Genomic DNA, 24,641 nt, shown 5'->3' with positions numbered 1-24,641 from the left:
AAAAACCCTCCAAAAAATCAATGAATCCAGGAGTTGGTTTTTTGAAAAGATCAACAAAATTGACAGACCACTAGCAAGACTAATAAAGAAGAAAAGAGAGAAGAATCAAATCGACGCAATTAAAAATGAAAAAGGGGATATCACCACCGACCCCACAGAAATACAAACTACCATCAGAGAATACTATAAACACCTCTACGCAAATAAACTGGAAAATCTAGAAGAAATGGATAATTTCCTGGACACTTACACTCTTCCAAGACTAAACCAGGAAGAAGTTGAATCCCTGAATAGACCAATAGTAGGCTCTGAAATTGAGGCAACAATTAATAGCCTACCAACCAAAAAAAGTCCAGGACCAGATGGATTCACAGCTGAATTCTACCAGAGGTACAAGGAGGAGTTGGTACCATTCCTTCTGAAACTATTCCAATCAATAGAAAAAGAGGGAATCCTCCCTAACTCATTTTATGAGGCCAACATCATCCTGATACCAAAGCCTGGCAGAGATACAACAAAAAAAGAGAATTTTAGACCAATATCCCTGATGAACATCGTTGCAAAAATCCTCAATAAAATACTGGCAAACCGGATTCAGCAACACATCAAAAAGCTTATCCACCATGATCAAGTGGGCTTCATCCCTGGGATGCAAGGCTGGTTCAACATTCGCAAATCAATAAACATAATCCAGCATATAAACAGAACCAAAGACAAGAACCACATGATTATTTCAATAGATGCAGAAAAGGCTTTTGACAAAATTCAACAGCCCTTCATGCTAAAAACGCTCAATAAATTCGGTATTGATGGAACGTACCTCAAAATAATAAGAGCTATTTATGACAAACCCACAGCCAATATCATACTGAATGGGCAAAAACTGGAAAAATTCCCTTTGAAAACTGGCACAAGACAGGGATGCCCTCTCTCACCACTCCTATTCAACATAGTGTTGGAAGTTCTGGCTAGGGCAATCAGGCAAGAGAAAGAAATCAAGGGTATTCAGTTAGGAAAAGAAGAAGTCAAATTGTCCCTGTTTGCAGATGACATGATTGTATATTTAGAAAACCCCATTGTCTCAGCCCAAAATCTCCTTAAGCTGATAAGCAACTTCAGCAAAGTCTCAGGATACAAAATTAATGTGCAAAAATCACAAGCATTCTTACACACTAGTAACAGACAAACAGAGAGCCAAATCATGAATGAACTTCCATTCACAATTGCTTCAAAGAGAATAAAATACCTAGGAATCCAACTTACAAGGGATGTAAAGGACCTCTTCAAGGAGAACTACAAACCACTGCTCAGTGAAATAAAAGAGGACACAAACAAATGGAAGAACATACCATGCTCATGGATAGGAAGAATCAATATCGTGAAAATGGCCATACTGCCCAAGGTAATTTATAGATTCAATGCCATCCCCATCAAGCTACCAATGAGTTTCTTCACAGAATTGGAAAAAACTGCTTTAAAGTTCATATGGAACCAAAAAAGAGCCCGCATCTCCAAGACAATCCTAAGTCAAAAGAACAAAGCTGGAGGCATCACGCTACCTGACTTCAAACTATACTACAAGGCTACAGTAACCAAAACAGCATGGTACTGGTACCAAAACAGAGATATAGACCAATGGAACAGAACAGAGTCCTCAGAAATAATACCACACATCTACAGCCATCTGATCTTTGACAAACCTGAGAGAAACAAGAAATGGGGAAAGGATTCCCTATTTAATAAATGGTGCTGGGAAAATTGGCTAGCCATAAGTAGAAAGCTGAAACTGGATCCTTTCCTTAATCCTTATACGAAAATTAATTCAAGATGGATTAGAGACTTAAATGTTAGACCTAATACCATAAAAATCCTAGAGGAAAATCTAGGTAGTACCATTCAGGACATAGGCATGGGCAAAGACTTCATGTCTAAAACACCAAAAGCAACGGCAGCAAAAGCCAAAATTGACAAATGGGATCTCATTAAACTAAAGAGCTTCTGCACAGCAAAAGAAACTACCATCAGAGTGAACAGGCAACCTACAGAATGGGAGAAAATTTTTGCAATCTACTCATCTGACAAAGGGCTAATATCCAGAACCTACAAAGAACTCCAACAAATTTACAAGAAAAAAACAAACAACCCCATCAAAAAGTGGGCAAAGGATATGAATAGACATTTCTCAAAAGAAGACATTCATACAGCCAACAAACACATGAAAAAATGCTCATCATCACTGGCCATCAGAGAAATGCAAATCAAAACCACAATGAGATACCATCTCACACCAGTTAGAATGGTGATCATTCAAAAGTCAGGAAACAACAGGTGCTGGAGAGGATGTGGAGAAATAGGAACACTTTTACACTGTTGGTGGGATTGTAAACTAGTTCAACCATTATGGAAAACAGTATGGCGATTCCTCAAGGATCTAGAACTAGATGTACCATATGACCCAGCCATCCCATTACTGGGTATATACCCAAAGGATTATAAATTATGCTGCTATAAAGACACATGCACACGTATGTTTATTGCAGCACTATTCACAATAGCAAAGACTTGGAATCAACCCAAATGTCCATCAGTGACAGATTGGATTAAGAAAATGTGGCATATATACACCATGGAATACTATGCAGCCATAAAAAAGGATGAGTTTGTGTCCTTTGTAGGGACATGGATGCAGCTGGAATCCATCATTCTTAGCAAACTATCACAAGAACAGAAAACCAAACACCGCATGTTCTCACTCATAGGTGGGAACTGAACAATGAGATCACTTGGACTCGGGAAGGGGAACATCACACACCGGGGCCTATCATGGGGAGGGGGGCGGGGGGAGGGATTGCATTGGGAGTTATACCTGATGTAAATGACGAGTTGATGGGTGCAGCACACCAACAAGGCACAAGTATACATATGTAACAAACCTGCACGTTATGCACATGTACCCTACAACTTACAGTATAATAATAATAAATAAATTAAAAAAAAAAAAAAAAAAAAAATAATAAAAATAATAAAAAAAAGAAAAAAAAAAAAAAGAAGAAACGCTAAGTGGGGTTCAAGAGAGCAGCAGAACAGGAAGGAGGGGTCGACCTATTTTTCCTAGTCTCATCTCCCAACTTCCCAGTTCTGCAAGCTTGTTAAGTACTGAGAGCTTATGTTATCCATCATCATATTTCCAGGGCCCTCCCCTAAAGAAGTACTTGATACACGCTTGCTTGACTGGATGAAGGGAACTGGGGTCTGGCAAACTATAGCTTGTGTATTAGTCCGTTTTCATACTGCTATAAAGATGCTACCTGAAACTGGGTAATTTATGAACAAAAGAGGTTTAATTGGCTCACAGTTCCGCACGGCTGGAGAGGCCTTGGGAAACTTCCAATCATGGCAGAAGGCAAAGGAGAGGTAAGCACCTTCTTCACAAGGTGGCAGGAGAATGAGCAAGCGCAGGGGAAACTACCACTTTGAAAACCATCAGATCTTGTGAGAACTCCCTCACTAGCATGAGAACAGCATGGGGAAACCACCCCCATGATCCAATCACCTCCCACAAGGTGCCTCCCTTGACACGTGCAGATTACAATTACGATGTGATTTGCATGGGGACGCGGAGTCAAACGATATCAGCTTGTCAGCCAAGGCCAGTCCACCACCTGTTTTTGTATGGTACTTGAGCTAACAAAGATTTTATATTTTTTAAGTGATTCAATAAAAATTAATAGCAATATTTTGTGACACATAATAACTATGTGAAATGAAACACAGTCATGCTCATTCATTTACATACTATGGTTGCTTCTGTTCTATAATGGCAGCTATGAGTACTTGCAACAGGAATTCTACGGCCTACAAAGCCAAATATATTCATTATCTTGCCCTTTACAAAAAAAACCATGTGCTGAGCTCTGAACTAAGGCATCGAGACATGAGCGAGAATATAAGTGGATCCGTCTAGTGTGGTCAGAATGAACTGTGTGCCTGTGTGCATGGTGGTGGTGCTTTTTTCAAACGGAGGAATAAAGTTATTTTCCTCTGTGATTTCACAGGTGCACGGGGACTCTAGTTTCTTACTAGCCTGTTACTTGGAATCTGAATGCAAGACTGCTTACTGTACCTTAGGAACTATGATGGTCTAACCCTGCCCAAGTGCTCACCTCCCAGCTCTTAGTTGTTGGCTCACTGAAGAAGTTGTCGATCATGTTCAGTTCTTCCTTCTCCACCACCACAAAGCCTTGCTCTTTGGCATCTTTCCCATACACATCAGGAGACCACTGAACAAAGAATGTGTACAAATGATCCACCCTGAAAAACACATTTGTGACAGACATTAACACCAAGTCTACTTTCTTGGCAGGTGCTAGTGTGGACTGCAGTACATAAACCATCTTTTCCCTGCTTGGCAAATCCATTTTACTAATTGGAAAATTTCCCACTTTCAAAGTTATCTCTACGAGTGGCCTTACATACTCAAAATTAAGAGCCAACAAATAAAGTAAAAGTCCACAGGCACTGCGAAACTGTTAAAACTGTCTTTCAATTTGACGGGAAGATCAAGACATGGAACGTAATACTGAAAAACACAATGAAATATTTATACCAAATATTTTTTCCTCATTGAGTCTTCATTTATTGGATACTTGTATTCATTGAGGAAAAAAATGTACATCTGAAGCTTTAGCTAGGAACAAAGATAAACAATACTACAAGGGGTCTTTATGTAGATCAAAGTACTATTGCATTGTAATTGTAATAAAACATCTTTGACAACTAGAAAATGTCAGGAATAATACTGGCTACTACTTTAATATTAGAAAGAAATCTAATTTTATTGATATGGGAATGTTCTTTGCTTCCAACTTCTCTGCTCTCTTATACATATTTACTGAATGAAGGTTCCAAAGTATCTCTCCAGGCTTAATCAATAGAAATATGCCCAGTTCCTAGGAAAAGAATGAGAGCCGTGAAAACTGCAGCTCCGGAAATATCCTCCAAGGTTCATACTATAACCACTACAACAGGAGAAAGGGCGATGAATATAATCAAATGATTCTTAAAGTATCTTCTAATCACTAAATGATAATTTGAATTTGAGGCTACTGTTTGGGATAATGTTAACTTATGATTTTTAAAATCCATAATTACATAAAATTGTAATAATAATAGGACTAAAACAAAAACAGAAATACCACTGACAATTCTGATATCCTAACAGATCAAACCATTTTTAAGGTTTCTGCATTCCTATCTGTTCTTGTCCACATGTGTACATCATTTATACAGCTTTCTTTTCGTGGCAGTCAGAGCCAAGCCATAATTGTTGTATTTAACATTATATGATATACTTTTACCACGTTGCTAGTCCTTGTAGTCATGTTTAACAGCTACATTTCATGAAGTTAATAAACCATAATTAGCCTGTATTCCTATGATGTCAGGATATTTAGTTTGTTTGTATTTCTTTAATTGTATGAATGATGTTACAGTAAATATCCATACAGTGTATGCCTTTCACTATGGTTTGAATTATTTCCTCAAGATTAGTTCCCAGAAAAGGGATTACTGGGCCAAGGGGCATGATTTTATCGCTTGTAATTCATCCTGCCAAATGGCTCTTGAAAGGCTGACTAGTTTGCTGTGACATCAGCATTGCAGTTTGTGTCTTAAGTTTCATAACAACCTTGCTTATCCTTTTAGTTTATATAAAGTTTTACCAGAATCCATCTGCATTCCTTTGAGTGTTAAGCGCTTGAACATTTTTCAAAATTTCCTTCCTGACTGTAGCTTTTCTTTCGTGAACTGGCTTTCTGTGATATGTGGTATCAATGTTTTTCTTTTTTTTTAGTTGGTGGGAGTCTTTAATGTAAGGTGAATATTAACAACTATCAAATGTGTTTCCGAGCTGTTGTTTCCCTTTTTATATTAATCATGTCTTTTCCCCCACAGTACAGACTTACCAATTTTCTTATACTTTAAAGGTGTATTTCTTTATAGAGTTCTCCTTCAAAACATGGACTGTTGTCACCTAAAACAAGGTGTGTATCAGTGTATATGACATGTTACCATTTCGATTACAAAAGTAAATATAGATATTGATAGATACTATGATTGTACATGGGTATGATGGTTATGTTTCGACTCGGTGTGGCCATCCATGGTACGCAGCTTTTGGTCAAACAGCAGCCTTGGTGTTGCTATTAATGTATTTGAAGATGTGATTAACATTTATATGAGTAGACTCTGAGAAGAGCAGATTACCCTCCATAATGTGGGGCCTCATCCAATCAGGCGAAGGCCTTAAGAGAAAATGACGAAATGACAGAGGTCTCTTAAAGAAGAAGGATTCTACCTTCAGACTTTCTTCAGACTTGATACTGCAACACCCACTCTTTCCCCAGTCTCCAGCCTGACAGCCTGCCCTGAACATTTCAGACCTGCCAGCCCTTAACAATCGCATGAGCCAATTCTTTAAAATAGATCTCTATGTATAATACATATATTTTAGTTCTGTTTCTCTGGAGAACCTTGACTAATGTTATACAATAAACTACTCTGAAAGGTTATAAAAGAAACAGATCAAAATGGTTACTTATAGGGAATGGAATGGGGTGGGAGAAAGACATTTTATATTGTATATATTTCTTTATATTATCTTAATATTTGGACTAGGTAGTACATTTATATGATTCAAACATCAAAATTATATTTTAAAAGGCATATATAAGTTTCCTTCTTACATCCCTGTCTACCCCAAGCCCCGTAGGTGACCACTTTATTCACTTCTTATATTTGTAGTATTATTTATGTAGATATAAATATGAATATATATATATTTTTTGTCTTATTATTTGTTGGGAAAAAGCTGAGTGTTGAGAGGGAAACTGAGGCAGGGCTTGCATCATGTCCTTTGGAATGTGTCTAGACTTGCTGACTCCTTGCTGCTAGCTCTCCTAGGCTCCTATTCCCATTATCCCAAGTAGCAGAACATGTTCCATATAAACACTAAACCATCACAGCTGTAAATCATGTGCTTAATGCAGCAGGCTCTTTTGACCGCCACATTCTCACCACCTATTTCTTTGTTGGATTACCAATAAATACCGTGGGCTCCCAGAGCTCGGGGCCTTCGCAGCCTCTGTACAATAGTGATGACCCCCTGGTGTCCCACCTTTTCCTCTTTTTCTCAATCCTTTGACTCCAATTAGGAGAAGGAAAAAAAGGTAAATATATATACACAGACTCTAAGGATGCTTACCTAGTCCTCCATGCCCACGCAGCTATATGGAGAGAAAGGGAATTCCTAACTTCTGAGGGAACACCTATCAAATATCAGGAAGTCATTAGGCCCCCAAAATTCTCCTTACCTCTGAATCTACTTCCTCTGATCCCTGCCTAAAGATAATTTTATGGGGAAGAGGAGTTGCTTGTGTCTCTCCAGACGACAATCAGGTGACTGTGGGGGTGCCCACCAAACATCTGAAGATCTATGATAAGCCACAGCATCTAGTGGAGCCACCTGTACAGTGCGAACTGAAGGTTTGAAAAGCCTCGATTTGCTTTCCCTGTGCCTTCTGTTAATCAGAGAAGGCCTGTTTCTCATTATCAGTGGAAAGTTTTACCTCGCAGTAATTAACCAAAGAGGCAGAAACTAAGTTAAATGCATCAGCAACAGCATGCCTCCCGGCTACAACCACAGAAAGTTTTTGTTTCTGTTTAGTGGATTTACTAACATGGGGGTGAGGGTATGCTTGTGTTTTTGCAGGAGATGAACGAACCATGTGGATGCCCTCAAGATGTGTATGACCATGGAACGGGAGACTGGAGGGACCCATGGATCCCAACCCTGGACCGGCTTCCTCTAGTACGAGTCATGAGCCAGCTGAATCTGAATGCGAAGATGGAACGAAGACCGACCAGAGTCACGATGCTTAATGGACCAACGCTTTCTGACTCAGCTCCTCTCTACCCTGAATACACGAGACCCTAATAGTTAGGAGTATCATCGCCCCTATTCAGCATGAAGAAGTTACAGAAGATGGACCTTCATCCTTCTGCAACCCCCAGGATTAAGGGTCCTCTTGTAAAAGGGAAAGAGGAGTTACGTGGGAAGCATTCAAACCAGAGCGACTCCAGTTTGAATAAGGGCTAAGAAAAATGAAGCTGGATCACCGACCGGCAATTAAGGGCTGCACAGCCTGTAATTGCTTTGCTCAATTAAAAGACGTCACCTCTTATGCTAGTAATAATGATGTCTTCTTTTTTACAAAAAAGAGAAGGGGGTATGTTGGGAAAAAGCTGAGTGTTGGGAGGCAAACTGAGGCAGGGCTTGCATAATGTCCTTTGGAATGTGTCTAGACTTGCTAGCTCCTTGCTTCTAGCCCTCCTAGGCATCTATTCCCATTATCTCAAGTAGAACATGTTCCATATAAATGCTAAACATCACAGCTGTAAATTATGTGCTTAATGTAATGTGCTCTTTTGACCACCACATTCTCAACACCTGTTTTTTTGTTGGATTACCAATAAACACCGTGGGCTCCTAGAGCTCAGGGCCTTCGCAGTCTCTATACGATAGCGATGGTCCCCTGGTGTCCCACCTTTTTCTCTCTCACTGTCTTTTTCTCAATCCTTTGACTCCACTGGACTTTGTCACCCCCACGACCTGGTGTTCGGTCTGATCACCCCAACATTATTCTTCATCTTGCTTTTTCACTTAATATATCCTAGATAGCTTCCACACCAGTATATAGACAGCTCCCTCATTCTTTATTTTACAGCTACACAGTACTTTACTAACTGGATTTATCATAGTTTACATAACCATTCTCTGGGTTGTTTCCAAGAGTGTACCATAACGAACAATGCTGTGATGAATTAAACCTGCACGTGACTCATTTCACATGTGAACAGGTAAAGCCACAGGACATTCTCAGAAGTACGACTGCATTGTAAAAGGAACAGCTCACTTGTCATTTTCACATATAACCTCACATTCCTCTGTATACGGATTATATTATTTTTGCCCTCCCACCAGCTATCTCTCTCTCTAGAACTGCTGAACTATTTTCGTCATGTAGAATGAACTTCCCTATTAAAAGTTAACTTAGAAAACATGACATAAATAATCACTCCAGAGAGGTTTGATAAAGATACAATTATACATCTCTTAGTTTTTTCAATACTTAAAAGTTTAGTCCATCTTAAATATGTTTTGAAGTAGAGTTGAGAAGCAACTCTGCTTCACTATAACTTTTGGAAAAGGAAATATATATTATGTACACAGCCACACTGGATAAAATGTATGGGCTTAAGTTGGTTCCTAATAGGTTGCTGGCTAGCTGACTTGAGAGAAAAAGGCATGCAGTCCCTAATACCTGAGAACTAGCCTGGTACTATCAGCCAGGCCTCAGCGTTACTAAGAGCTGGCTTAGCATTCACAGCTATGCCCGATGTTTTCCTATTTAACATAATTTTCCAGAACATCAACACTAAATAAGTCCATTCTATGACCATGATGAATCACAACAAAAACAAGAACTCTGTAATCAGAGCTGAACACAAGAATACAAACACTGTGCAGCCACAAAAATGACCAAATGTCCCCCTAATTTGGCTAATGAGAATGACTGTGCTTCCTTCCCAATTACAGCATTAGTCTCTCTAGTCGTCCTTCCTTCTAGATAGGATTTAATAAAAAATACCCAATCTTAAAATTACCCCTACTTCCTGACAGCATCTCATTTAGAGCAAGGCCCTGCTTCCGTGAGTCCTCCCCTAAATCATCTAACACAAACCTAAATCCCAGAACTCCTTTTTTTTTTTTTTTTTTCCTGAAACAGGGTCTCACTCTGTCACTCAGGCTAGACTGCAGTGGCGCGATCTCGGCTCACTGCAACCTCTGCCTCCTGGGTTCAAGCAATTCTCCTGACTTAGCCTCCTGAGTAGCTGCGATTACAGGCGTGTGCCATCACTCCCGGCTAATTTTTGTATTTTTAGTAGAGATGGGGTTTTACCATGTTAGCCAGGATGGTCTCCATCTCCTGACCTCGTGATCCGTCCACCTTGGCCTCTCAAAGTGCTGGGATTACAGGCATGAGCCACTCCTTTCTAACATCCTCTTACTGAGGTAACCCATAGTTCCCTATATGGTGTGTGTTCTCCCTCACTGCAACAAGTTAACCTGACTTACTCAATTACAGGTTTGTTCCTGCTGGTCTTTGTCCAGAGGGCATTGCTTCCTTTGCCAGCACTTCCTGTGCACCCACTGTGTGCCAATGACCCTGCCTTCATGAAACTTACCTTCTGGAATGTTAGAGCTGGACACTGGATGGCATTTAATTCAACTAACTTTACTTAGGTATCAGAGAATGAGGGCTCTGAATGAAAACATCAGGATCACAGCCAGGACTAGATCTCCTGAGGTGGCAATCAACATTCTTTCTGTCACACTAAAAAGTCCTCCTCTCATTCCACAATGGTTTCTGAACCATTTCCCAGGTAATTTTCTACTTACAACATAAGATACATTTTTATCACTTTTTGGACCCACTTTCCATTAGGCACTGCTCATTTTTCCTCTAACATTTTACTCTCCTTTGGGGAAATCTTTGTAAAGCATAAACACCGAGTGAAAAAGGAAACGTTCTGAGAATGCTGAGTTCGTGCAATGAAATATTCTTGTGCAAGACTGCAAGGGAATGAGGAATCAATCACAGATTTGGAGTTAAGCTTTCATTTCTTCTTAGACATTGCAAGAAAATGTGAAGTGTGAAAAGCGCAGGTCAATTAAGATTTTAGGGAGAGAAACTATCTTAGTAATTGCCAGTCATTTCCCTTTGTGGTGACAAAAACATCAAGTTGCTCAGGGACATGATTGTATTGTCCTGTTTAATTATGCAGATAGAAGTAGGGTTTACTATTCTGGAGGGAGGTAGGATTGAGTATACCCTGTTTGATGAAGACCACTCATCATTCCTACAACCCATCGGGAAGGTGGATGGGGTAGGAGGCCAGAGAGAAGGAAGATTTATATGAAGCCTGCAGGATTTTCTGAGGAGGAATCAAATGCCTAATACCATCTCTTTTGAAGTTCAATATTATTAGGGCTTCTCTGATGAATTAGGGTGGTCCTAGCATAGTTCAGTCCACAGAAAAAGACAACATCCCTTCTCCATTCCATTGTTCCTGAAAGGAAACTCTCCAAAGGGGTTGGAGAAGTGGTCGGGTCTTGCTATAACCATTTTAGGAGCAGACAAATTGAGGCATGGTGTACTACTGATTCTGAAACTTAGATCAAGCCCCCTGCCACTGTGGGCATGTTATGGAAGGAAACGGCTGCATGTGCATATGTGTGAGTTTCTTAGGTATAACAAGAAGATGTGCGATGGAGTGTACTGGGGTGTCGATTTTGGCATAAAGCATTCTTACCTGCTGGTGCCATTTTCTCTAGAAGAAATATCTCAGCCTAGGACAAGAATCTGGGGTGACCAGGTAAGAGGGCATATCCCAAGCCTACTCTTTTGGAACTGCTGGTTTTTCTGTGAGTAGGAAATCTAGGCTCTGGGTTTGCTTGTTCCCAGAGTGGACTATTTTGCAGCAGCCATGGCCAACCCTTTAAACTGAGTAAGCACTGGGCTTCTTGGGACTTACCACTGGAGGAAGATTTCTAGAGAAGAGGAAAAAGCACTCTCAATATATCACACAATAGAGGCTTAGAGTTGTAAACACTTAACATTAAGCAGAAAACCAACCTTATGTTTTAAGCAATGCTGGTAAAATATACATTTACCTAAAAAGAAAAGCTGTGATTTCCTGCCTCAAGGACCTTACATTGTACAGTAACTCTACAAGGTATGTATTACTGTGCCAAATTTAAAGTTAAGGAAATTGAGAGTTGGGAAGACTGAATAATGTGCCCGAACACCCCACCCCCGGAAACGTTCCAGTAATTCTAAGCTGTTCCCCAATCCCTGCTTTTTTAAAATAAATGCTAAGTCCAAGGAGGCAGGAACATTTTTGTATCTGTCCATAGTCAGAGATCTCGTGTCACAGTATGAGCCAATTACTTCCTCGGCTTTAGGTTTCGTTAATAAATCTAAAGGAGTATTAGTGCGATGTCCCGAGTGGTCCTTAGGGCACACACAGCCCAGTCCCTGTTATTCCTGCTCCTGCACCTTCCGCTGATGAGGGACTCACAGCACCACCGGGACCAGCCCGTCAGTGCTGTGCTCTGTGTTTGGGGAGTGTGAAGGGGAAGCCACCCTAAATGCTTCCCCCATCGCTGTCTCTGCAGTCAACAGAGTCGCCCCAACCTTAGGCAGCCTCAGGGGAGGTGCGATGAGAAACCTCAAAGGTACATCTGCAATGGGGCACTCTGCCGGGAAATGCTTGTTCTTCTTTCCTCTGAGATGTTCAGGGCACTGGCAGACTCCTATTTCCCTCAACAGTAGCCTCCCGCATAATATCCCCTCATTCTCTCACGTAGACACAGCCCTCATGCTATGCCTCTGAGGGAAGAGGAGGAGGAATGAAGAAGGGACATGGCCTGTCCCACAAGAGGATATTAAGATTCATGTAGAATCAATTTGTTTACTTAAGTTCTAAGTCCTCTGGAGACCAGGTGGAAGGACTCAATGTCTCTCTTTCCAGCTCTCCTTCCGCTCAATTCTCTATCTTTTGTTTATGTTATTTTTAAGATTTAGTTGGGGGAGAGGATATGACTTCATCTTTTTTCCTTCTAGGTTAGAGTTGCCTTGTTTATTTAACCTAATTATTGGAATGTTCTTTTCATTCACTGGGTTTTCCCAGTGGGTCATTTCCCAGAACTCAACTCTGCCCTCTGGAAACAGATCTCAAGTTCTGAAATTCCCCTTCTGATCCCTCTGCCTTCCATCTCACCCATGTCTTTCTCCTGGCTATACCAGCTATGCTCCAGCCCTGATCCCTCTTCCTCCTCTCCCCAGCCTTCGGCATCTCCTGGGTTCATATACTTTAGGATCTCTCTTTCAGGCTCACCCTCACCAGTGCCCCCTAGAGGCAGGCCTACAGCAGTGATCCTTCTGCACCTGCCCTTCCAAACACCTTCCCACAGAAACAAACACAATGATCTTTCCCGCTCTTCTCTTGGGATGATGAATGTAGCTAGGTTTGCTTATTTGGGCTTAATGGGTCCACTACAAAGGCAGCTAACCTTGGCTAGGAAAAACCCTCTCCTGGTGCAGCTCCGTACTCACCTGTAGCTTTTTTTCTTTCCTACTCTACACAGTACCTATTTAGCCTCTGTTTTCTCAAGCTCACCCCACTCTCCTACCTGCCTCCTCTCAGAATGGAAAATTCTCTATTGTACTGTTCTTACAATGTGTTCCCTCTGCCATCCCTCTTAGCATTCTTTTTCTCCAAAAGGAGTAACTGCTCTTTGACCTGTTTTAACTTCCTCTCTGTACTTTTAAGGATTCCACTACCTGGTGAATTTCCTCAATTATTTCCACCACCCCACCTTGCAACCTTTCCATCCCCCAGTCTCCTTCATCTGGATCCATAAATTCCATGCTTGTAATCCCAGGACTTTGGGAAGTCGAGGTGGGAAGACTGCTTGAGGCCAGGAGTTTGAGACCACCCTGGCCAATATGGTGAAACCCCATCTCTACTAAAAATACACAAATTAGCCAGGTGTAGTGGTGTACACCTGCAAAATCCCAGCTACTCGGGTGGCTGAGGCACAAGAATCTCTTGAACCCGGGAGGTGGAGGTCGTAGTCAGTCAAGATCATGCCACTGCACTCCAGCCTGGGTGACAGAGCGAGACTCTGTCTCCAAAAAATAAAAATAATACAAGTAAATAATTTGTAAAAAGTGTTCGGATTTTATTTATTCCCAAAGTCCCTCCCACACCTCACTTTCCCTTTAGAGTGTATTGCTGACATCTGGGCTGGCAGATTTCCCAATTCCTTTTCATTCCTGAACTCTTCTATTCTGATTTTGTTCACCTTTCTGTATACGCCCTTTGTTAAATCAAACCTGGCTCTGGTATTTTCTGGAAGGTGGCAGAGTTTTAAAATGTTATTCCTAACCAGGTGTGGTGGCTCATGCCTAATCCCAGCACTTTGGGAGGCCGAGGCAGGCGGATCATTTGAGGTCAGGAGTTCTAGACCAGCCTGGCCAACATGGTGAAACCCCGTCTCTTCTAAAAATACAAAAATTAGCTGGGCGTGGTGGCAGGGGTCTGTAATCCCAGCTACTTGGGAGGCTGAGGCAGGAGAATCGCTTGAACCCGGGAGGCATAGGTTGCAATGAGCCGAGATCGCACCACTGCACTCTGGTCTGGGCGACAAGAGTGAAACTCTGTCTCAAAAAACCCAAAACAAACAAACAAGAAACAAACCTTATTCCTTCCCTCACCACTCTAGTGAAGCTGATCTTCTCAAAGATCACCCACTGTAAACATCAGCAGTATCTCAGTCATCACCCGTTTTAACCTTGGCAGGTCTGTTAATGGCTTTTTGGAAGCTCTCTGTGACTCATGTTGTGGTCTGGATGAACTACTGAACTTCTCTGGGTTTCCACTACCTCAGGACACTATGCAGGGCTGATGGACGAGTGAACAGAATTACCAATAATTACTCATCCTGGCTGCCACCTGCTGCTGAAGCAGTGGGTGTGTGGTAACATCCGTGAACAGAGAACTGGGTCAAGTACTGGGTCCCAAGAAACCACTAATATTTAAGGAGAAAGCAGAGCTGTCCTGGCAAAGGGCCAAGAAGAAACAGCAGACAGGTAAAATTGAGCTCATGAAATGCAAACCTGAGCATTTCACCAAACTGCCTATAATGTTTTCCCAATGTCTCCTCATAGGTTTTGGGATAAATTTGACCTCCTTGGGGCTGCCTGGGAGCTTTGTTTTGTACCAGTCTCCAAAATGCAGCCAGTGTCCATTCTGGCTCTGTGCTCACACCACTGCTTTCTTTTTAAATTAAGAATCATGGCAAAGATAAGCCCAGTGAAGTATCTAAGGCTGGGGTTGGGGAAGGCTTCCCAGGGGCCATGGTTAAACTGGGTGTTGAGGAAGGCAGAAGAATCCATTGCAAGAGGAAGGAGAAACAGCATTCTACTGGAGGGAACCCATGCAAAGACATGGCATTGGAAGAGCAGGGGGATGCTGCAGTGAGGTCAAAGTGGACATAGCAGAGCCAAAGGAGGACAATGCCGTCAGGTCACTGGTGATTTCTGACAAAGGATTCTGTAAAGAGGACAGAGATGCAGGATACCCAGGCCCTGCCTCAGGGTGCTCAGGTGGTGGAGAGTAAACAAAAAAGAGTTAGCACAGTGCCAACACAACAGCTGAGGGGCATCAGAGCTGGGATGTTGGTGCTGAACAGGAACTCAAGAGGCAGGGAAGGAATTCCTGAGAGGAGGAATAAAACAACAAGACTTACCATTTGCTTAATGGAAAGGTAGGAGATGAGAAGAAAGAAGACAGAGCAGGCGGGTCACTAGGTCACAGAAAGTACCAAGCATAAGATAAAATACTTGGACCTCAGCCTGTGGCCACTGTTTCCTGCAGTGTGGTGGGGCAGTCCCAGGGACTTCAGAGGGTATGTAGAAGAACATATTTTAATACTTATATATGTACTTAAAGGGTAGTGGCTCATGCCTGTAATCCCAGCACTTTGGGAGGCCGAGGAGGGCAGATCATGAGGTCAAGAGTTTGAGACCAGCCTGTCCAAAATGGTGAAACCCCGTATCTACGAAAAATACAAAAAAATTAGCCGGGTGTGATGGTACACACCTGTAATCCCAGCTACTCGGGAGGCTGAGGCAGAAGAATCGCTTGAACCCGGGAGGTGGAGGTTGCAGTGAGCCAAGATCGTGCCACTGTACTCCAGCCTGGGCAACAGAACAAGATTCTGCCTCAAAAAAAAAAAAAAAAAAAAAAAAGAAAAAGAAAAAAAGATAGTAAAAATAAGTACAACTAGCATATTATTTTTCTGATTTCACAGATATTGCTACTTGGGAAAAGACTAAGTAAAAAAAATTACTATTTAAATCCTTTAAAGACAACCATTAAGTAAACAGTAGTATAGATGGTAGGCAGATCTAGAGATATTTGTGAGGGAGGGGGATGTGTGTGAATAGCTGAAGCTGCCATAGGCAACTACAGGCACAGGGAGGCCACGCGTTCATAGCTTTAGCAGGAAGAGGCACGGACAGATCTGTGCTTGAGAAGGACTGCTGTGGAGCCAAGTAGGGAAGGCCAGGAAGAGACAGGATCAACTAGAAATAAAGGCTTTGTTGCTATGGCTACAATGGTGATCCAGGCAGGAGATGGTCAAGGCCAGACCCCAGGTGTGGCAGAGGGCATGGGAAGAAACCTGCCATACATGCTCTGCCAGGCACAAAATCAACCCATCTACTCCCCCACCTTTGTTTAGGTTTACTGTTTTAATTACAAATTTGACCTTAATCAGATTTCTTCATATACCTCAAAGGTCTTTATCTTCAATACAAGGGTCTTTCAGGGATTTATCCCAAAGGAGACACCATATTCAAATTACAAATCCCTGTTTAGCAGATACAGTTGTTGGCATCTCTAAAGGAGAAATTCAAAGAAGGTAAATGGTAGTTTCTTGGAAGGCAGCACCTAACTCAGGCAACAAAGCACAACAGATTGAAGGAGAGGTAATAGCAGCAGCAGCAGCAACTAATTTTCATTTGATACATGGGCATGCCCATTTATTCTCATTATAATCCCATGAAGTAGGCACTATTATGATCATTCCTATCTAATGCATCAAGAAACAGATGCTTACACAGATTAAGTCATGTAAAGTCACATAGCATTTTAGGGGTGGACCTGGGATGAACACACGGTCAGTTCATGGTCTTAAACAACATGCTTTACTATTTCTTTTAGGGTCACTTCTACTGTCCTGGTTTTGCTAGTTCATAAAAGCCTGTCACTGACAAAGCTCCAGGGCTTAAGGATTGAAAACCTGATGAAAAACTCAAGAGCTGATGTTTGAACCAAACCATATTTCTACCTATCATTCACGCCTTAGGTGTATGGACTTTAGGTAAAATTACAATCTAGTTTATTGAACAAGATTCACTACTAGTTATGGTGGGATTTAATTTACTGTTGCTTCCCTTCCATCCCCACTTAAAAAAAAAAAAACATGGCTGTGAGTTAAAGTTTAAAAAGCATGTATTTCTAAGTCAAACACTTGAATTCCCAAGTTGGTTCCACCTGTTACTAGCTGGAAGTTTGGGGAAAGTTCCTCCACCTCTCTGAGCTTCTAAAATGAAGATAAGAAAACTTAGCTCACCCTATCAGTGTTTAGATTATTAAATACGCAAGGAAGCTCATTCTACTTTTGGACAGATCTTTTAGAAAGTCTCTTCTACGTGAGGATCTAAAATCTTGCTGATATAGACAGGAGGCAGAGAAATACTAGGTAAAAAAGGGTGGGGTCTCTGCAAGGGTTCCACCCTCAAGCCTGGACCTGTGTGCCTAAATGAGAACTTCACATCCCTGTTTTTCCCCCCAAATGTTGCTTTTTGGCCTGCCACACCCCCTACCCTGCGCCCATAAAAACCCCAAGCTCCACTGGCAGAGGAGCAGAGTGGCTCAGCAGAGGAAACATGAGAAGAAGCGCCTGAATGCTGAGAGGAAAAGAGGCAGCTGGACACCAGAGAATACAGTCAGAGAGAAGTTTGGCCGGGGATGGTCGGAGGGGTTCAGCCAGGTCTGGCCAAACTCCAGGGGAAGATTATCTTCCCACTCCATCTCCTTTCCAGCTCCCCATCCCACTGAAAGCCACTTCTACTGCTCAATAAAATCTCCACATTCACCATCCTTCAAGTCCATGGGACCTGATTCTTCCTGGACACTGGACAAGAACCCGGGTACCGAGAGGGCAGGGTGAAAAGAGCTATTGCCCTGACTCTCCACTAAGCTGGTTTAACACTTAGTCATCCACGGACGGCAAATGCCAAAAGAGCACTGTTTGTAACCTATGCCCTCTGGGACTCCAGTGGTCATGGGCAACCCTTAGATGCTACTATGGGCTGGTATAGGTTTCATTCCCACTGGTGCCCAAAGGCACCCGCCCTAGCTCCTGTACCCACTCACCGGTGTGCTCCCCCTCCTGCAAGGGGTTTGAGTGCAGCAGTTGAGTAAAGGAGATATCCCTGTCACAAGTCCCACAGCAGGGTCAAGGGAACTCTCTCACTTCATTGCCATTTACATTGTTGTAAACCAACAAACGTTATCAAAATAACCCAGAGCAGTTAAGGCATTATTGCCCTATCAAAAGCTGCGTGATGGGTAGGAAAAGAAACTGGGGGTACACACAGCAAAATATAATCCCTAAATTCACTTGACTTAAAATTGATAAGCAGGAACCATTAAACAATTTAATAGATATTACATTAAAAACATTCTTCAGAGTATATTATGGCACAGAGAATGGGAAATACTGAAAGAGGACATGTAAAGAAAGGAAAAAAGAATGCACCCTAGAAAGTACTGAAATGCATGTGCATGCAGTTTCATTGGTCACTTGTATTGTCCATCATAAATTATTCAAATGCATGTCTGTCTAAAACTTCTGGGGGTTCCTTTCTGAAAACAGCTACAGAAGCCCAGTAGGACAAAGCAGTTTTCATCACAGAGGTTGCTGCTAGAAAACGATTGCCTTTTAAAATCCAGTCCTAACGGCCTGGCTGGAAATTCTCATGTGAAAAAGGTAATCTTCCTTGCACTATAGGGCCTCTTCCAGTTTCAGTATTCTAAAACTCCAAATTAAATCAATGGTTAGTAACACCCACGTATAATGTCCATTTTTAAAGGGTCTTAGTGTGTCTATATAAAAAAAAAAACTTTATTTATAAACCAACTAACTACTCTTCTTTGGCGCTAACGTACAACCACGTGACTATAATTAACAATGCATTGTAGACAGGTCCTTTTTTGCTAGTGAGTGTTCTTACCACACATACCAAAAAAGAAGTTTGTGTAACTTCTTTTACGAATTAGTTCGGCAACTAATTGTGTGGTAATGAGGATGTTTAATTAGCTCCATTGTGATGTATATTTCACAATGTACACATACATGAAATCATCAGGTTGAACATCTCAAAAATATATAATTTTAAGTTGCCAACTCTATCTCAATAAAGCTGGAAAGAAAAATACTCTTTGGTTCACCAAAAATAATAGGAATGCTCTTTTGAGAAAGCTCAAAACAAGAGTTGTAGTTATAAAAAGGATTACTTGAAAATGAATAAACACTTAAAAGTTTATATTAATATCAATGCCAGAGGACTCAGGCTGGCAGCCCACAGTGTGGTTTCAGAAGTAAACATGTTTTCTTTGCTCTGCTCACTATCTTTAAAATTAAACAGTGGACAATACTTAACAATTGGGGAAATTTAACACATTTAATCGATATTTCGGCTTCCTTTTTGAAAAAGATGAGAAGATGAAGCAACACCCCAGGCCCATGTTCCCATTCCCACCTTGCTACAGAGGTCCACAGCAGCGACTGGTAGAGAAGGAGCTGTATAATTAACCCTGGCCTCAAGTTTCCTTCATCCACATTCCACAGCCCCTGCAGGCATTTAGGTTTGCAATCATTACTGTTTCTGCATACTTACTCCCAAACACTGTGTGCAGCACCCATTGGCAGGGATTAATAAGTCTGCAGTGGAAATGGACCCCCAGCTATTCTCCAAAGCTACTTGTCTCAAAGCTTGCTCCGCCACCAGAAAGCACTGCGAAGAGCTCACTTACAAAGAAGGTTATTTTTTCATGAGCTTAGGTCTGACTGTAGAGTGAATGATTAACTCAAGGTATTTGCCAAAGCTGGTTACTGAAGTTACTGGGGGGTGGTTGCCTAAGAGGGTGTTTTTGGAGGGTAATGAATTTCTAGAATTTTCAGTTGATTAAAAGAAAGGTAAAATAACCAGGAAGGAAGAGCAAGGAGTGTCACTTTAAAACATAAAATAATCAATAATTACATATTTATTTAGGGGTTTTCCAAAATTCATATTAAATAGGAAGACAAAAAGATAATTCTTTTAGGGATTGTTTTGGAGATCTTGTTTGCGTTTTTTCTTTACTAGTGACTTTCAACTTAAAGAATCATCATAAAATTACAGTATAACATATTGGTAAGCGGTACTTACAAATCACAGGGTTTGTATTCTGAAATATACCTGGTATGGCTGAGTAGGACCTCAGTTGTTCCAGCAAGTACAGTACTAAAAAATGTTCAAGATTATGGTCTTCCTGGTGCCAGGAGTCATTAAAGATTCCAGGTTAGCCATGATCCCAGTAGAAGCAAGGTGACTTTTGATCAGAAAATTCCACATTAACTATGGTTAAAGATTTCATACTAGAAAACTAGGTCAGTTTGCAATTCCTTTAATTCATCCCTTATTTCCAAGAAAAGGTGCTGTTAAGAGCATTTTGCTGTTTTCATGAAGGTCCTTAGGACTTGGACACCTTTCCATTGTAAAACAAGTTTAATAGGAGAATCAATTTTATTTTTTATGATTGTTTCTCATTATAAAAGTAATGCATGCTCACTAAATGCATGTGAATAGAATATTAAATGGCAGAAAAATACACACTTTTAAGGAAAAGCAATTTACATATACTATATATGTATGATCTATATAGTGTTATTAGATTAATCCCTGCATTGAAAGAAAGGTTAAAAGGCTATACAGATAAAATGAATTGTAGTTAGTTCTCTGTAAAAAAACTATGAGATTTCAATTTTCTTCTTTTTGCTTTTCTGTATTTTCTAAATATTATATAGTCTACATAATTTTAATTATAAGAAATAGAATACATTTTTTATTTATTAGATTATAAGCTCATTTATTCATGTACCCATCCAACTAATGTTTAGGAATATGTATTATAGGCTGGGCACAATGGCTCATACCTGTAATCCTAGCACTTTAAGAGGCCAAGGCAAGAGGATGGCTTGAAGCCAGGAGTTCAAGACTAGGCTGGGCAACATAGTGAGACCCAGTCTCTACAAAAAAATTTAAAAATTAGCCAGGCGTGGTGGCGAGCACCTGTAGCCTCAGCTACTATGGAGGCTGAGGATACAGGATAATTTGAGCCCAGGAGTTCGAGGCTGCAGTGAGCTATGATTGCGCCACTGCACTACAGCCTGGGCAACATGAGACCCTGTCTCTTAAAAAAAAGAATATTATCAACTAGGCCTTATGATGTTTGCAGGACACAATGTCATAACACTTGTTCCCTGCCCTCAGGAAACTTGAAGTCCAGTAGGGAAAAGCCACAAGTAATCCACAGCTGTAGTATAGTATATGTAGTAAGTGCTATTGGCAGGGTGGGGAGTTTAGCAGAGGCATCTAAACCAAAGGAGACATTCGAGCTATTATGTGCACTTAGGTGATGTGGGTATGGAGGAAGAAGTCAGGCATCCCAAGCAAGCCATCCAGTAAGTGAAATTTACGTTCTTACAGTTGAAACACTGTCAGTCGTCCACAGAAGAATCTGATAGAAGCAAGAGATCCATGCTAAAAGGATAAAATAAGCTAGGTACAATGACTGACCAATGTGAGAAGGTGACTGAAAAGCAAGATTATGCCCATATTCTCACTTCAAGGAACTGAATGTTTACTGGTACCATTTACTATGATGAAGAAAACAAGAGGAATAGGTTGTGGAGATACTCGTAGGAATAAAAATGGAAGGGCCGGGCGTGGTGGCTCATGCCTGTAATCCCAGCACTTTGGGAGGCCAAGGCGGGTGGATCATGAGATCAAGAGATCAAGACCATCCTGGTCAACAGGTGAAACCCCGTCTCTACTAAAAATACAAAAATTAGCTGGGCGTGGTAGTGGGCAGTCCACTACCCACTACCTGGGTAGTCCCAGCTACTCGGGAGGCTGGAATCACTTGAACCCGGGAGGCGGAGTGAAGCTTGCAGTGAACAGGGATTGCGCCACTAAGACTCCGTCTTAAAAAAAAAAAAGAAACCAAAGTTTAGGGCATGGTCAGCCTTAAGTTTGTTTGATCCACAGATGATCGAAATAGTGAAGATTAGTAGGTATGTATATGTTTGGGATGTGGTAGAAAGTTCTAGATTAAAAATAGCTGGAAATGATTGGCATATAGAGAGAGTTAGATTACTGGGTATAGGCAATTGTGTATATCATAAAAAACATCATTGAAAGGGTAACATTTAAAGAGGATGTAGAAGAAGGAAAAAACTGGGAAGAGGTGGTAGAGAGAAGGACAGGATGTTAAAGAAACAGGGGAGACAGTCAACGGCATTAAATGTTATGAACATTAATGTAAAATAAAAACAAGAGAATACGCTTTTGTGTATCATCATATGAAGGATGCGATGCCTAAGGGATTCTAGGGTCCTAACCCAAATCCAAAGAGGGAGAATATTCAGGGAAGGACCTAGGTACTCATATGTTTAAAGGCTCCTAAATGTTCTTATTACATAGCTAAGCACGACATCCACTGAGTTAAGCCACAAATTGTTTAACCGCATCCACCTTCGCAACTGGAGGCTCCAGTTCCTTCCCCTAGTGCCTATGTGTTGTTTACCAGTCAAGGTAAGTTAGGAAAGGACCATACTTGCCAGTTCAGGGAGAGATGATCATGGTATTGTGTATTGTTCTGGGAAACAAAAGGATCTGTACAGGTAGAGAAGACAGGGAAACCACCTGAGTTCCAAAATATAGTGTTTAAAAGGTGTCAGGCTACACTTGTTTGGTGAAGTCAAGAAACTGACCACTGTCAGTAAATCTACACATCTAAGCAGAGCAAGAAAAAGCCAGAGAGGTATGCCAGTTTATGAAGGGTTTTTAAAAATAAAGAAGGGGTTTAGACATTAGTCCTGAAGGCTTAAGATATTTTTGTGGGAATGAAACAAGATGAGAATAGTTTATTTTTTTTAGAAGATTATCATAGACATAAGGAACAAAATAGGTTTTAAGAAGAGCAACTAAAGAATAGGAAATCATTATTTTCAAGTATTACAAGTATTATTATATTCAATTGTTATATTCAAGTATTACATTCAGAATCAGAGTAGCACAAAGTCAAGAACAGCATCACTTTGGTGTCCCACCTGCTCTCTTAATGCTCTCTGATTTAGATCTGGGCAAAGTGATAGTTGAGGTAGTGGGTTAATTTCTCTGATATTCCTCTGAGTTTTTAAGAGTAGAAATCCTCCTTGGGATGATGAAGATAACATGGGATGATCTTTGTAAAAATATGTGCTCAACCAGAATAATCTGATGCTTTTATAATGTTGCAATTCAGGCACCTGAATGACATCAAGGTCCAATGAAGCTTAGCACCCACAGTTTTAAAAATGAGTAAGATTTCAGATGGATGGCACATCATGCAAAGCTCAGTACTCACGACTTTCAGGCTTTGCTCTAAACATTCCAGAACCAAGAGTGAATAGTTTAGAAACACAAAAAGAAGATACAAAGAGACTTTAAAAATCCTGACTATGATCTGTCATCAACTAGTCACTCCTAACAATAAAATATAGCTTTTGTGGGCAAAATGTTACTACATGGTCTTTGTATGTATGGATGCTATTACTCAACATGTCAAAAAGGGGCTGGGCATGGTGGCTCACATCTGTAATCCCAGCACTTTGGGAGGCCGAGGCAGGTGGATCACTTGAAGTCAGGAGTATGAGACCAGCCTGGCTAAAATGGTGAAACCTTGTCTCTACTAAAATGCAAAAATTAACCAGGCATGGTGGCAGGTGTCTGTAATCCCAGCTACTTGGGAGGCTGAGGCAGGAGAATCACTTGAACCCAGGAGATGGAGGCTGCAGTGAGCCAAGATCGTGCCATTGCACTCCAGCCTGGGTGACAAGAGCAAAATGCCATCTCAAAAAAAAAAAAAAAAAAAAGTGAAAAGGGAAATACATCCCAATTTGCATTTACTATAGTAAAGAATTTAAAGCCAACAGAGATTGGACTAACATGTCTTTAAATATATATTGATATGAAAGTAATCTCATAAAATTAAAATGTGATTAGAGATAAAGTAAAAATTAATTGTGTGCTGTTATACCAATACCAGGAAAAATAATAGAGAATAGAAAATAAAACTAAGAAATTCTTAAAGAAGCCTATTTAGGGAATAAAAACTATGAGCTTACGGCTCTGCTCTAGACAGAGCTAGAACTAAGTATGACACATATTTAACTATGAAACACCTATTATCTATTCCATTACTTGTTCATGGGAGTAGCTTTCCACTGAATATCTTGAGGGAAATGTTGACTTAAAGAAAAGGTACCGGCCGGGCGCGGTGGCTCAAGCCTGTAATCCCAGCACTTTGGGAGGCCGAGACGGGCGGATCACGAGATCAGGAGATCGAGACCATCCTGGCTAACACAGTGAAACCCCGTCTCTACTAAAAAATACAAAAAACTAGCCGGGCGAGGTGGCGGGCGCCTGTAGTCCCAGCTACTCGGGAGGCTGAGGCAGGAGAATGGCGTAAACCCGGGAGGCGGAGCTTGTAGTGAGCCGAGATCCGGCCACTGCACTCCACCTGGGCGACAGAGCGAGACTCCGTCTCAAAAAAAAAAAAAAAAAAAAAAAAAAAAA

The 24,641-nt window shown here is 41.1% G+C and overlaps 1 protein-coding gene across 5 annotated transcripts in view; it reads right to left on the bottom strand.

Moving 5' to 3' along the window:
* The window catches only part of NCOA7 (nuclear receptor coactivator 7), a 162,208-nt gene that overhangs the window by 17,542 nt on the left and 120,025 nt on the right, over positions 1–24,641 (bottom strand). For all 5 annotated transcript variants that reach the window (XM_025383252.1, XM_025383253.1, XM_025383255.1 and 2 more), the window contains one exon: positions 4,164–4,311. In XM_025383252.1, the coding sequence (XP_025239037.1) occupies positions 4,164–4,311 (148 nt within the window). The remainder of the gene's footprint in view (positions 1–4,163; positions 4,312–24,641) is intronic.

Source organism: Theropithecus gelada, chromosome 4 (assembly GCF_003255815.1).
Source record: "Theropithecus gelada isolate Dixy chromosome 4, Tgel_1.0, whole genome shotgun sequence".
Classification (NCBI taxonomy): domain Eukaryota; kingdom Metazoa; phylum Chordata; class Mammalia; order Primates; family Cercopithecidae; genus Theropithecus; species Theropithecus gelada.
This window is presented reverse-complemented; position numbering and strand designations above follow the sequence as displayed.